This window comes from Anomaloglossus baeobatrachus, unplaced genomic scaffold (genome assembly GCF_048569485.1).
Source record: "Anomaloglossus baeobatrachus isolate aAnoBae1 unplaced genomic scaffold, aAnoBae1.hap1 Scaffold_106, whole genome shotgun sequence".
Classification (NCBI taxonomy): Eukaryota; Metazoa; Chordata; class Amphibia; order Anura; family Aromobatidae; genus Anomaloglossus; species Anomaloglossus baeobatrachus.
This window is the reverse complement of record NW_027441876.1, coordinates 190296-204144: the sequence shown is the minus strand read 5'-3', so window position 1 is coordinate 204144 and position 13849 is coordinate 190296. Positions and strand designations below refer to the sequence as shown.

Here is a 13849-nt window from a genome sequence, read left to right as displayed (position 1 = left end):
CAGGAACGAGGAAGCTCTCCTTACTTGCCTCCCAGCCGCTATGCGGAAGGAAGGAGGTGGGCGGGATGTTATGTCCCGCTCATCTCCGCCCCTCCGCTGCTATTGGGCGGCTGCTCAGTGACGTCGCTGTGACGCCGCACGGACCGCCCCCTTAGAAAGGAGGCGGTTCGCCGGTCACAGCGACGTCGCCGGGCAGGTAAGTATGTGTAACGGGTCTGGGCGATGTTGTGCGGCATGGGCAGCGATTTGCCCGTGTCGCGCAACAGATGGGGGCGGGTGCCCACACTAGCGATATCGGGACCGATATCGCAGTGTGTAAAGTAGCCTTTAGTGTTAGAGCATTGAAGATGGGTCGAGGCTAGGTCTTACAGCATGACGATAACCTGAAACACACAGACAGGGCAACTAAGGACCTGAGCCTAAAAGAAAATCTTTGGAAGGATCTGAAACTCAATGCAGCCCAGAAACCTGAAAGATCTGGAGAAGATCTGTATGGAGGAGTGAACCAAAATCCCTGCTGAAGTGTGTGCAAACTGTGTCAAGAACCGTAGGAAACGTCTGACCTCTGTAACTGCCAACAAAGGTTTCTGTGCCACATGCCAAGTTCTGTATTTCCATTGTATCAAATACTTAATTCACGCAATAAAATGTAAATTCATTATTTAAAAATCATGCAATGTAATTTTCTGTATTGTTTTTTTTATTCTGTCACAGTTGAAGTTACCTACAATAAAAATTACAGCCCTCTCCATTCTTTGCAGGTAGGAAAATTTGCAAAATAGTCCATTTATCAAATTCGAATATTGTAAGAATAAGCTTCTTACCTTTTGATACAGCTTGAGTTGCCTTTCTGAGGAAGACAAGGTGGTTGGATCAGCGGTTCTCAGGAATAGTGGGTCGCTGTTGAGGCACTAGATTTTGTTGTCACCATTCAGCATGGGACATATAAGATTGTGTGTGTGTGGTCCTAATTAAATTATAAAGATCATGTATATGTATATATATATATATATGTATGTATGTATGTATGTATGTATGTATGTATAGGATACGCCTCTCTAAGACAAAGTATCAGAAGTAGCTCTCCCTTTGTCTCAAACAAATAAAATAATACATCATCATCACCTATATAAACTTTTTAGTTTCACATTCCTGAACTTCACTTTTAACAAAGAAATTGAAACTATACAAGTCCTTATCTAAAGTAAACAGAGGTCTCTGCTGCATTACACCAAGGGAGACACAGTACATACAAAGACAAAATGGAGTGTAGATTTAACAAAACGAATTCTGCTCTCATTCAAACAGTACACAAATGGATGAATAAAGAGTACAACTTGACTAAAAACAAAAAAAACGTTTTTTCTCTCTATCAAATATTAAGAAAAAAATGTGTAAAACGATGAATAGTTTGTAAATGATCCATCATAAAAAGTGCACAACCGTAATGACATAAAATGAACTCTTTATTAACAGATAGTAAAAGTCTATTAAGATTTACTAAAACAGACATTCTATTCATGACTATGGCTTCACTCCTGTTTGAATTTTCTCATGTCTAATAAGATTTGATTTCTCAGCAAAACATTTCCCACATTCTGAACATGAATATGAATTCTCTCCTGTGTGAATTCTCTCATGTGTAATGAGCTCTGATTTGGAAGCACAACATTTCTCACATTCTGAACATGAATATGGCTTCTCTCCTGTGTGAATTCTCAAATGTTTTACAAGATTTGATTTCAAAGTAAAACATTTCCCACATTCTGAACATGAATATGGCTTCTCTCCTGTGTGAATTCTCTCATGTGTAATGAGCTCTGATTTGGAAGCAAAACATTTCTCACATTCTGAACATGAATATGGCTTCTCTCCTGTGTGAATTCTCAAATGATTTACAAGACTTGATTTCAAAGTAAAACATTTCCCACATTCTGAACATGAATATGGCTTCTCTCCTGTGTGAATTCTCTCATGTCTAATAAGACTTGATTTCTCAGCAAAACATTTCCCACATTCTGAACATGAATATGAATTCTCTCCTGTGTGAATTCTCTTATGTGTAATGAGATGTGATTGCCGGGAAAAACATTTCCCACATTCTGAACATGAATATGGCTTCTCTCCTGTGTGAATTCTCTCATGTGTAATGAGATCGGATTTGGAAGCAAAACATTTCTCACATTCTGAACATGAATATGGCTTCTCTCCTGTGTGAATTCTCAAATGTTTAACAAGACTTGATTTAAAAGTAAAACATTTCCCACATTCTGAACATGAATATGGCTTCACTCCTGTGTGAATTCTCTCATGTGTAATGAGATCTGATTTGTCAGCAAAACATTTCTCACATTCTGAACATGAATATGGCTTCACTCCTGTGTGAATACTCTCATGTCTAATAAGATGTGCTTTCAGAGCAAAACATTTCCCACATTCTGAACATGAATATGAATTCTCTCCTGTGTGAATTCTCTTATGTGTAATGAGATGTGATTGCCGGAAAAAACATTTCCCACATTCTGAACATGAATATGGCTTCTCTCCTGTGTGAATTCTCTCATGTGTAATGAGATCGGATTTGGAAGCAAAACATTTCTCACATTCTGAACATGAATATGGCTTCTCTCCTGTGTGAATTCTCAAATGTTTAACAAGACTTGATTTAAAAGTAAAACATTTCCCACATTCTGAACATGAATATGGCTTCACTCCTGTGTGAATTCTCTCATGTGTAATGAGATCTGATTTGTCAGCAAAACATTTCTCACATTCTGAACATGAATATGGCTTCACTCCTGTGTGAATTCTCTCATGTCTAATAAGATGTGCTTTCAGAGCAAAACATTTTCCACATTCTGCACATGAATATGGGTTCACTCCTGTGTGAATTCTCTCATGTCTAATGAGACTTGATTTCTTAGCAAAACATTTCTCACATTCTGAACATGAATATGGCTTCTCTTCTTTGTGACTTTCACTTCCCTTAGCATTCTGTGTTGACCTCCTGGTACAGTCATCTGCCATAAATAAAATTGAAGTTATAAGCTTTTAATAATATAACCTCAAACATACACAGGCACACATAAATCCATACGAATTCCAAAGTGTATAGTTTTGTACTTTAAAAGGCCTATGTGACAGAAAATACCGAAAATATTTTAAAAACTGCACCCTTCAAAGTGCTCAAAACGACATTCAATAAAATATATCTACAAAAGCATATCCAGTTGCACTCAATAATATAAGGATACTTTGGCATTGCATTACTGCTGTAGAAATATTAGACAAACGGGATTAATACATAGGTAAATGAGTAAATGAGAAAAATGAGTAAAACTATATATGCATTGCATTACTGCTTTAGAGATATTTGTAAAGTGAGATTCTTAGCTTATCTATTGACCAATCCATGTGAGCCCGATAACCTTGACAAGCACCTGACCAAGCACTCTGCCCTATAGCCTATAGATGTGTCTACCATCTTATTTAGCCAGGAACCCATCTGCCCAGATATGCAGATTTTTAATCCCACAGAGGCATTTAAAGATTAGGTTCCCAATATAATGAGATCACCTTGTCGAGGTTATCGGGCTCACATGGATTGGCCAATACATAAGCTAAGAATCTCTCTTTGCAAATATATCGAAAGCAGTAATGCAATGACTGTCTTTTTACTCATTTTTCACATTAGCTATGTATTTATCCTTTTTTTGTAATATTCCTACAGCAGTAATGCGTCACAGAAATTAAAGCAATGTGGAGGGAAAAAAATAAAGATTTACATTTTTCCCACAAAAGTGTTGCTTTAATCACAAATTTTCATTTTCCCAAGGGTAAGATGAGAAAATGGACCATAAAATTCTGTTGTGCAATTTCTCGTGTGTACGCCGATACCCCAAGACTCGGAAGGGAAGGAGCACCATTTGACTTTTGGAGAACAAAATTGGCAGAAATAGAGGATGCCATGTCACGTTTGTAAAGCGCTTGATGTGTCTAAACAGTGGAAACACACCCCACAAATCTCATTTTGAAATCTACACCACTGAAGGAATGTATCTAGGTGTGGAGATCATAGGAGTACTCCTATATTGGGCAAGTGGTCTTTAGCAGACCCCCAGCTAATATGGCGACCCCTAACGAACCCAATGATAAATGTTGCTGAAGGCGTTGGATATGTTGAACATTGTACCCCATTGGCTACGTGCTGCGAATGCTGCTGTCAAAGATTGAAAGTTAACAGCAGTGGGTGAAGCTTACCTCCACTGAATAACCCAGGCATCATCTGTCAATAATGGAGACTCAGCTTCTGAGCCCGCAATAAGTAATAGGATCTAATAATATGTTACATATCAAGAAGGGGTTAAAGAAAACCTGACAGCTACAAAAACACTATTTACCTGCAGATATAGTGGTAATCTGAGTACCTAGCAAATAAATGATATCTATCTTGTTTATTGGAACAGTGTGTGACACTAGTCACTGCATGGACAAACCGTGAGGCAGGGTTATCAAATGTTCTGGGGTCAGATACAAAGAGAGCATGGCGTGAACTAAGGGGAAAGACAAAGGCGTAGTCCGGTCTGGGGTCAGAATATAAGGAGGATAGTGGATCAGGGCAAATGGATGGTCAGAGGAGGTCCAAGGTCTGGCAGCTATAGATCAGAGAACAGATAACCAATGCCCCGTGTCATGTGGTGTTCAGGCCCACAATCGCGGGGTGACGCTGCGGCATCGGACTCTGTTCACAGACAACCTGATCTTAGTTGCTCAGCCTCAGCTGAGTTTTTTCCACTGCTTTCCAGTCCTGCGTTAATTCCTGTGGAGTGGTGTGTGGCTCCTTGAGACTCAGAAGGCTAATTTCTATTCACCGGTCTTCTCCCTATTTAAGGTTTGAGAGTCTGTTTGTTGCTGCAGATGATAGCTACAGCTTATGCTCCTGTGATTCCGGTCTTTGTGGCGATCCTATTCTTGGTGACCAGTATATTGCTGTTTGAGTGTTGTGGAAGTTTCCCCGTTGTACATTTACTTCCTTCCTTATACTTTATTCCCTCCGATACACATACTGTGTCTTCTTTTTGTGTGCAGTGTGTATGAGTCTTGTTTTTTTCCTGTGTCTGTGGTATTTGTGGAGTTTGCATCTCCACTCCAGCTGGGGGGAGAGGGAGTGTTAGATCAGGGTTTGGACAGGAGTTAGGGTTAAGCTGGCCGTCCAGACCTGGATACCATCAAGCCTACCTCTGGGATAAGGAACAGCAAACGGACCCTAGTCTGTGGGCCATTTTTGGGGTCCCTGCTCCAGCTACCTTTACACCTCCAGGATACCCTGGGTTTGGGACTGACTACTCAGCTAAGCAACTGATCACTCAGAACAGGGAACCCTTGAAGAAACCAAGCACCTCCCAGTTTCAGGTTGAACTGAATTGTTGCTCAACAAACTAACAGCTTGGCACGGCCCTGATTCCATAGAGAGGCAAAATCGTCACTCACTGCGTACAAGACAGCGGAGGGATTGTGACACAGTAACTGCAAGGAGAAAATGCAGTTACATTCTCCCAGCAGCAGCTTGCTTCCAGTTACCAGCACAGTGGGAGAGGCTGAAACAGTCACCACTCACTACATAGTGAGTGCACAGTAATCAACCCGCTTGTTACTTGGCTGACAGCCTGTGAGCGGTAAGTCTGTTTCCCACACTTCATCAGTGACTGTATACGAGTGGCAGTAGGGAGAACGTAACTTCATTTTCTCCTTGCAGCTGGAAATGTGACTGTTCTCTATGTTATTTAATGGTGACACTTCATTGAGGAGGGTTACCTGTGGAAAGGTCTCTACTCCGTTCATCACCCCGCACATCCATTTCTCCTTTTTCCATTGTGTCTGCAGAGTTCTGCATATCTTTTCCCTGAATCTCAAAGCTGTAAAATAAATAATGTAAAAGTCACGGACAGAAGGAAAAGTCATGTGGAAGGTTCTAGATAGACGCTTATGCTACCAGAGCTGTATGGCACCTGAGACCAATCGATGCATGGCCTCTACGCCTCCTATATCGCCGTGCTGACCTAGAGTCAGTTCAGCAGGGATAGAAGCAGACGTGGCAGGAGCCACTTAGTGTGGTACATTATGACATTGGGATTTCCTTCATTGTTTTGTCTTCACAATTTGGACGCCATAATGCTTATTTTTCCGTCATTTGAGAATTGGTTTAGTCAACAATGTTGTATTTTTGAAAGTCTTTTTGAGGACAATTCGTTCTATTCAATTGTTTTTCTTTAAGGGGACGAACAGAGGCGTACATAGAAATCATGGGACCCCATAGTGCAAGTTCTAATTGGCACCCCCTCACCCCAAAAATAAAAATATAATTAAGATTACTCTAGGTCAGGATAGAGGGAACTCATCCGTTTATGCCTTAAGAGATGTGGGGGGGGAATATCCTCTATTACCCTACTAAAGTTGCAAAGATCTTCCAGGATTATCTGTCTAAACTGTATTCCTTGCCTAGCTCCCTTCCCGCAGACCCAGGAAAACAGAGGAAATTGATTCACTCTTTTCTCGAGCTACCTACTCTTACTAGGAGTGCTATAGATACACTGAATAAAGAAATCACGGGTGAAGAGGTGGGAGAGGTGCTTAAATTACTTTCTAATAGGAGGTCGCCGAGTCCAGACAGTCTGACGTACTTCTATTACAAGGCATTTGCGGATCGACTCACCGCCTATTTAGTTAAACTATTTAATGGTTTCCTTATGGGCTCCCCTATACCCACAAGTATGTAACATTCATATATTACACTTATACCCAAACCAGGGAAGGATGCTATGGAATGTGCCAATTACAGGCCCATAGCACTCCTTAATGTGTATTTAAAATGTTTTACTAAATTATTGCCCCTACGCCTTTCGGTCCTACTCCCTCACCTAATACATAAAGACCAGGTGGGTTTTGTCCCATGTAGACAGGGAGGGGACAACACCAGGAAGATTATTAACTTAGTGGAGGTTGTCAATAAGATGGAGAATGAGGCACTCCTCAGTTTGGATGCGGAGAAGGCATTTGACCGTCTGGGATGGCCTTCATGTTTGAGACGTTGCGTCATTTTGGATGCATTTATTACTGCCCTGAAAAGTCTATATTCATGCCCCTCAGCTTCGGTCAAGCTTCCTTATGCCACATCCCAACCGTTTCAGATACACAACGGCACTCGTCAGGGATGTCCACTGTCCCCCCTTCTCTTTGTTATGTGCATTGAGCCATTGGCTGCTGCTATTCGCATGGACCCTTATATCTGTGGGGTATTGGTGCGAAACAAAGAGTTTAAGTTATCTTTATATGCAGATGATGTTTTATTGATATTGTCCCGTCCACATATCACCCTTCCGAATTTGCATACTCTTATTACAATTTAGAAGGCTGTCAGGGTATAAGGTCAATCAGAGCAAAACGGAGGCTCTACCCCTTAATATTCCGTAGGCGTGGGTGTCCTCCTTGCGAGAAAATTACAACTATAAATGGAAAGATACATCCTTGACTTACTTGGGGATACAACTAACATCTAAGTATAAGCTCTTAAATCAACATAACTATCCTAGATTTACTGAACTAAAAAGACTACTACTCAATTGGAACAAGCTCCCACTGTCTTTATTTGGAAGAATCTCCGCTGTCAAAATGTCTGTTGTGCCAAAGGTGCTTTATTTATTTGAGACCCTTCAGGTGTGTGTGCCATACAAAGAGTTACGCAATATACAGTCCATTGTAAGTCAATTCGTTTGGGCCCAGAAGAGACATAGAATTAAACAAATTACTTTGCTGGACTGTAGACTGAGAGGAGGCCTGGGGGTTCCTGATATAACTAAATATTACTGGGCAGTACACTTATGTCACATCCCTGCATGGTCTAATCGCTGTGCCTTCTCTAGATGGATGGAAATATAGAAGCTATGGCTAGCCCCAACGCATCCCAACTCTTATCTCTGGGGTAGCTCATCTAATAAGCCTGACCCACATACTCTGGGCCCTATAGCCTTCACTAAGAAGATCTGGGATTGTTGTGTAAAAAAATGTCCACTTAAATCTGAACGCTCTCCTTTGACTTCCTTTCTTTTTAAACCCAAGATGCCAGATAGTTGTGATACCAATGTGATATGACTGAAGAATGAGTGTGATTTAGATAGGGATCATAATCAAAAGATAGTGATCCCAGATATTATTTGATCCATCAATAATTCAGTATCAAAGAGAGATGTCCTCTGGCTGACCCATTTTTACCATGATGAGTGTGCTTCACCTTTTGTGTCCCCCTTCTTCCCCATAGATTGTAAGCTTTTGAGCAGGGCCCTCATTCCTACTGTAGCTGTTGAATTATGTGCCATTTTGTTTTGTATTTGTCTATACAACCCCCACCGGATTGTAAAGTGCTGCGGAATATGTTGGCGCTATATAAATAAACTTTATTATTATTTATTATGATGAAGAATACGTGTCAAACAGATCTTAAGCAAAACCACAATAATGAGGTAATGAGTAACGTTTACAGTTCCACAGTCAGGAAACTTGTGGTTAGTTGAAAACAGGTGTAAGGAAAAATTTTTATAAAATTCACGGTTCCTTGCAATATCTCCAGGAAACTGTGGTCGGCCAGTTGTCAACTGGCTAAATGTGCAGGAAATGTGCAGGAAGCTGCTGGTGCCCACAGCAGCTTGTGGTCAAGTTACATGAACATGACTCAGCTGTCACATGCTGGTCACCAATTAACCATTCAGAAAACACAGACTACAAATTTTCCTATAAAGAGACCGGACTCGCTTAGTGACATTTAGGGAACCCTTCCAGGAAGCTGAAGTGTACGTACCGCTGCTGTGATGCAAAAGGCTAAGTTGTTCCTTCTCACACTAATCGAGTCCCTCCGATGAGAAAGGAATGCTACAACATAAACGGTAATGTTGATGCATATTTCTGTTATTGTATAAGATTCTATGACTATGAAGTAGTTCTAATGCCTATGTACTATTGATTATTCATGTACTATTAAAATAAATAGTATCTCGCTATAAAAGAGTCTTAGTATTCGTGCCTGATTAGGATATCAGTGAGCGCTTCGTAAGTACGGGCTTTCAGCCCCCTTTTTAGTAGAATTTAGCAAGACATAAATTGGCGTAGTCGGCAGGATTACTTCTACAAGAAGTAATTAACGAATTTTTGTAATTTGGAAATTAAAAACATCTTTTTGCATAGTGTCAAAATGTTCAGAAAACGTAAGGATAATGTTAAGGAGGTTGTTGTGGAGATCCCCGGCTTGACTGAGGGTCCCTACAATCTTATAGTACATGAATTGGTCAATTGTGGATTGGCAGAACAATGGCAGAATAAGCTCAAGGGTAGTGAACCTACTGATTTTGTGAATGTACTCAGTAGTGTCCCTTTGAAAGCAGGTGATGTAGTGTCTTTAGGACGGCGCATCTGGATTTTGGCAAGTGCATATCGCGAGATGCATGAGCGTAATCTAAAGATGCAGAAGAAAGGTTCCCAGCTAAAACAAAAGATGATAGAATTAGGTGGCCAGAAAACAGTTCTGGAATGTAATACCAGACTGTTGAAGGATAAATTGGAACATTATCAGAATGTGGCAGAAAAAGCTGCTGTAAAAATTGCTCAAAATAAGTACAAGAAAAGAAGAGGAAAAAAATAAAACCAAAGTACATAAAAGTATTGCCTCAGCTTCTGTAAACTGGGATCCCGATACTTGGGATGGGGATGTGTGGGATTCATCATCATCTGATGAGGATTACCATAAAGGGAAGATTCAGGCTAACCCAGTAAGGAGGCGCCTAGAGAGGACAGAGAATGATATCATCCGGGAACATGTCCGGGATGGTCAGGTAAATCTGCAATATGACGAAGATGGTAATGCCATCACAAATGAGAGAACGATTTCTCATGTAAAAAATCGAGTAACCATTGAAGATTACTCTCAGGGAGAAGTTGATAGCATTTTAACACAGTTTAGACAAAAACCAGGAGAAGGAGAAATGCCCTGGTTGGTCAGGGTGCACGATTTCGGAGGAGGTGGAGTGCGCTTTGACGCCGGAGACGTGGCAGAATTTGTCACCATGTCTCGGGACCCAGTAATTCATAGATCAATAAATTATTTTGTTGATCATAATGAGCATGGTACTCAAAACTTAATCATGATCTTAGTCCATGCTTTTCTGGACAAATACCCATCAGAAGCAGACTTTCCTATCAATGATAAACCTTGGTATACCTTAAAAGATGGTATGGAAAGGCTGAAGGAAGAAGCAATGAGGAATGCTCTTCCTCTTTTGGGAATGGATGATGACTATCTCCAGTACTCATTGAGAACCAGCATAAGAAATAGGCTGGTTAAACATGCTCCTCCAGCATACAAAACAGTTATTTTAACCTTAACTGTAGCGCTGACTGGAGAATTAATCGGTGTAGTTCTAGGGAGGATGAGGGAGTTACACTATATGGGACAGTGGGATAAATCGTCCCCTGGAGGCCATGTTGGTAACAGTAAGCCAAATAATCCTGATTGGAAAGAGAAATCAGTAGGGGAGGCCCCACGGGTGTCTCGCAAAAACATGTTCCAGGCTTTGCTTAAAGCCAGGATCAATAAGGAAAGGATTGATGGAAATGAGACAGGAGAATTATGGAAGTTGTACAAACAGAAAGTTCTATCCGCAAAGAAACTGACCACTACAGATGTGGAAGGGGGCTCAAAAACCCCCAAGGTAAAGAAATCAGAGGGAAAAGGGGAAAAAAAACCCAAAGAAAGTGTCTTGGGAAGATTTTCAGTCAGTTTATCCATGGGAAGAACTGGCTGCAGCCGTGGCCACAAAGGTCACGGAAGGAAGGGCTAATACACAGACTGAAGTCTGTGTAAATGAAAGTTCAAAAGGAAGTGATTTACCATAGGTAGCCAGCCAAGCCCACCTATTGATAAAAAGGGACGAACGTCCCTACATCAATCTTAGCATACATTGGAAAGGGGGAAATGTTCAAAGAGTCCCAGCTTTGATTGACACGGGGGCGGAGGCTACTTTAATTCATGGAAACCCAGAAAAAATAAAAGGACCTCGAGTAAAAATTGCTGGACTAGGTGGTCAAGTGATCACCGGGGTTCAGACACAGGTAGCTTTGAAGATAGGTAATTTACCTATCAAGAAGTATACGGTGCTGGTAGTTCCTATACCAGAATTTATTATTATTTTTATGGGAATTGATGTCCTAAAAGGGGTGACTCTTAATCTAACAGAAGGAAAATTCTCCTTTGGGGTTAAGTCTTGTCATAAGGAAATGCGACCAGTGGTGGTGGGCAAAGTCAAAATGCCCCCTGTACATGTGCCTCCAGCTACAAAAATGGTAGCTATAAAACAATATCAAATACCAGGAGGTCACAGAGAGATAAGAGAAACCATTAAAGAATTGGTAGAAACTGGGGTAATGCGCCCTACTACTACCGCATGGAATAATCCTGTCTGGCCAGTTAAAAAGAGTAATGGCTCCTGGCGCATGACAGTTGATTATAGGGAGTTAAACAAGAATACTCCTCCTTTGACAGCTGCAGTTCCGGATACAATAACGATTGTGGAAAATATTCAGACTCACTCCGGAACTTGGTATGCAGTAATTGATTTGGCAAATGCTTTCTTTACTATACCTATAGAAGAGAAGGCTCAAGATCAATTTGCATTCACTTGGTTAGGGAGACCATATACCTTTACCAGGTTACCCCAAGGATGGCTACATAGCCCCACAATCTGTCACCGGACGGTGGCAGAGCATTTGGATGGATTTGATCTATCATCAGAAATGCAGAGCTCACATTATATCGATGATATAATGATACAAGGACAAGATGAGCAAAGTGTGAAAGATCAATTGACAAAACTGGTTGCTCATATGAGGAGTAAAGGATGGGAAATCAATGATGCCAAAATTCAAGGACCGTCTCAGGTGGTAAAATTTCTAGGGATTCAGTGGAACAAGGGGCACAGAGAGATCTTGCCCAATGCCAGACAGAAAATTATTAATTTTCCGGTCCCTAAATCCAAACAAGAGACTCGGTCATATATTGGATTGTGTAGTTTTTGGAGACAACATATCCCTCATTTGGGGCAAATGTTGGCTCCTTTGTACAAAGTAACGAGGAAAAAATAAGAGTTCCACTGGGGAGAGGAACAGCAAAATGCGTTTGAGATGGTCAAGGAAGCGATACAACAAGCTGTGGATCTATGGCCAATGTTGTCAGGACCCATGGAGCTGCATGTGTCAGTTCAGCATATGTATGCCAATTGGTCACTTTGGCAAAAACAAGGGGGGGGGGGAAGAGTTCCTCTTGGATTTTGGAATAGAAAATTACCAGATGCTGGAGAAAAATACACTCCTTTTGAACAGCAATTGTTAGCTTGTTATTGGGCTCTGATAGAGACCGAACAATTAACCATTGAACATGAGGTATTGCTGAGACCAGCAATACCTATAATGCAGTGGGTGTTGTCCAATCCTAAAACCAATAGGGTGGGGCACGCCCAGGTGCAAAGTATCATTAAATGGAACATTTCGGAAAGGGCCAAGAAGGAAGAAGGCGGGATCGCTACTCTACATGAGAAAGTGACAGGGGTAGCTGAGGAAACATTTTTCCAGCAAAGCTGCTATGCTAGAGGAGTGAGGTGGGGGAAAGCATATGAAGATTTAACTAAACCACAACAAACACATGCATGGTTCACAGACGGATCGGCTCGTTATGCGAGTGGGAAAAGGTTGTGGAAAAGTGTTGCATATAATCCCAGATTGGAAAAATTTCTGTCAGTAGAAGGGGAAGGCAAAAGTAGCCAATATGCAGAACTCTATGCCATATTCTTGTCATTATCTTTTGAACAAGGAAAAGAATGTCATCTTTTTACTGATTCCTGGTCAGTAGCAAATGGATTAGCCACATGGATGATGGGATGGAAAAAACACAATTGGTTAATTCATAGAAAAGAGATTTGGGGCAAGGAGGTGTGGCAAGACAATGAAGAGATTATTCAATTTACCAAGACCACTGTATTTCATGTCGATGCTCATGTCCCTACTAACTCACTTGAACGTTTGTTTAATTCAGAAGCAGATAAAGCAGCAGCCATCAGACAAGTCAGTCCAACAGTTGACAAGGAAAAAGAGGCATGGTTGCAAGGTACAGCTGTTTGGGCACACCAGAAAAGTGGACATTTGGGAGAAAAAAGCCACTTACAGGTGGGCTCAGGAAAGCGGTGTGCCTCTTACTCTTGATATCATTAAAGAAACAATTCTACACTGTCCAGTGTGCCAACATTCACAAAACAGGGAGGTTCCACATACAGTAATGGGACACATAGGTCGAGGACAATTGCCTGCACAAATTTGGCAGATGGATTTCATTGGTCCATTGCCAGAAAGCAGAGGGTGTAAATACGTCTGCACTGCAGTAGACACATACTCAGGTTTGATGGTTGGTTTTCCCTGTAAGGCAGCAATCCAGTGGAGTACTGAGAGAACTTTAGAAATCATCACTCAATACTATGGAGTGCCATTGCAGGTACAATCAGATAATGGTTCTCATTTTACTGGACAGAAGATAAAAGATTATGCCCAAGAGCATAACATTCAATGGGTGTATCATATGCCATAGTATCCCCAGGCTGCTGGTCTGGTGGAAAGAATGAATGGGTTGTTGAAATCCACCTTGAAAAAAGTAAATCAATCAGACAAACAGTATGGACAATGGAGAGACAATCTCAGTGAAGCCCTACAGATAATAAACAATAGACCTATCACAGATTCTATGACTCCTCTCATGAGGATG

At 41.1% G+C, this 13849-nt stretch overlaps 1 protein-coding gene across 1 annotated transcript in view; it reads right to left on the bottom strand.

Annotated features, from left to right (window-relative positions):
• Positions 1–1426: 1426 nt before the first annotated feature.
• LOC142260449 (uncharacterized) overlaps positions 1427–13849 on the bottom strand; it is a 141303-nt gene continuing 128880 nt past the window's right edge. The window contains exon 6 of the mRNA XM_075331926.1: positions 1427–2831. Within this exon, the coding sequence (XP_075188041.1) occupies positions 1525–2831 (1307 nt within the window). The 3' untranslated portion in view covers positions 1427–1524. The remainder of the gene's footprint in view (positions 2832–13849) is intronic.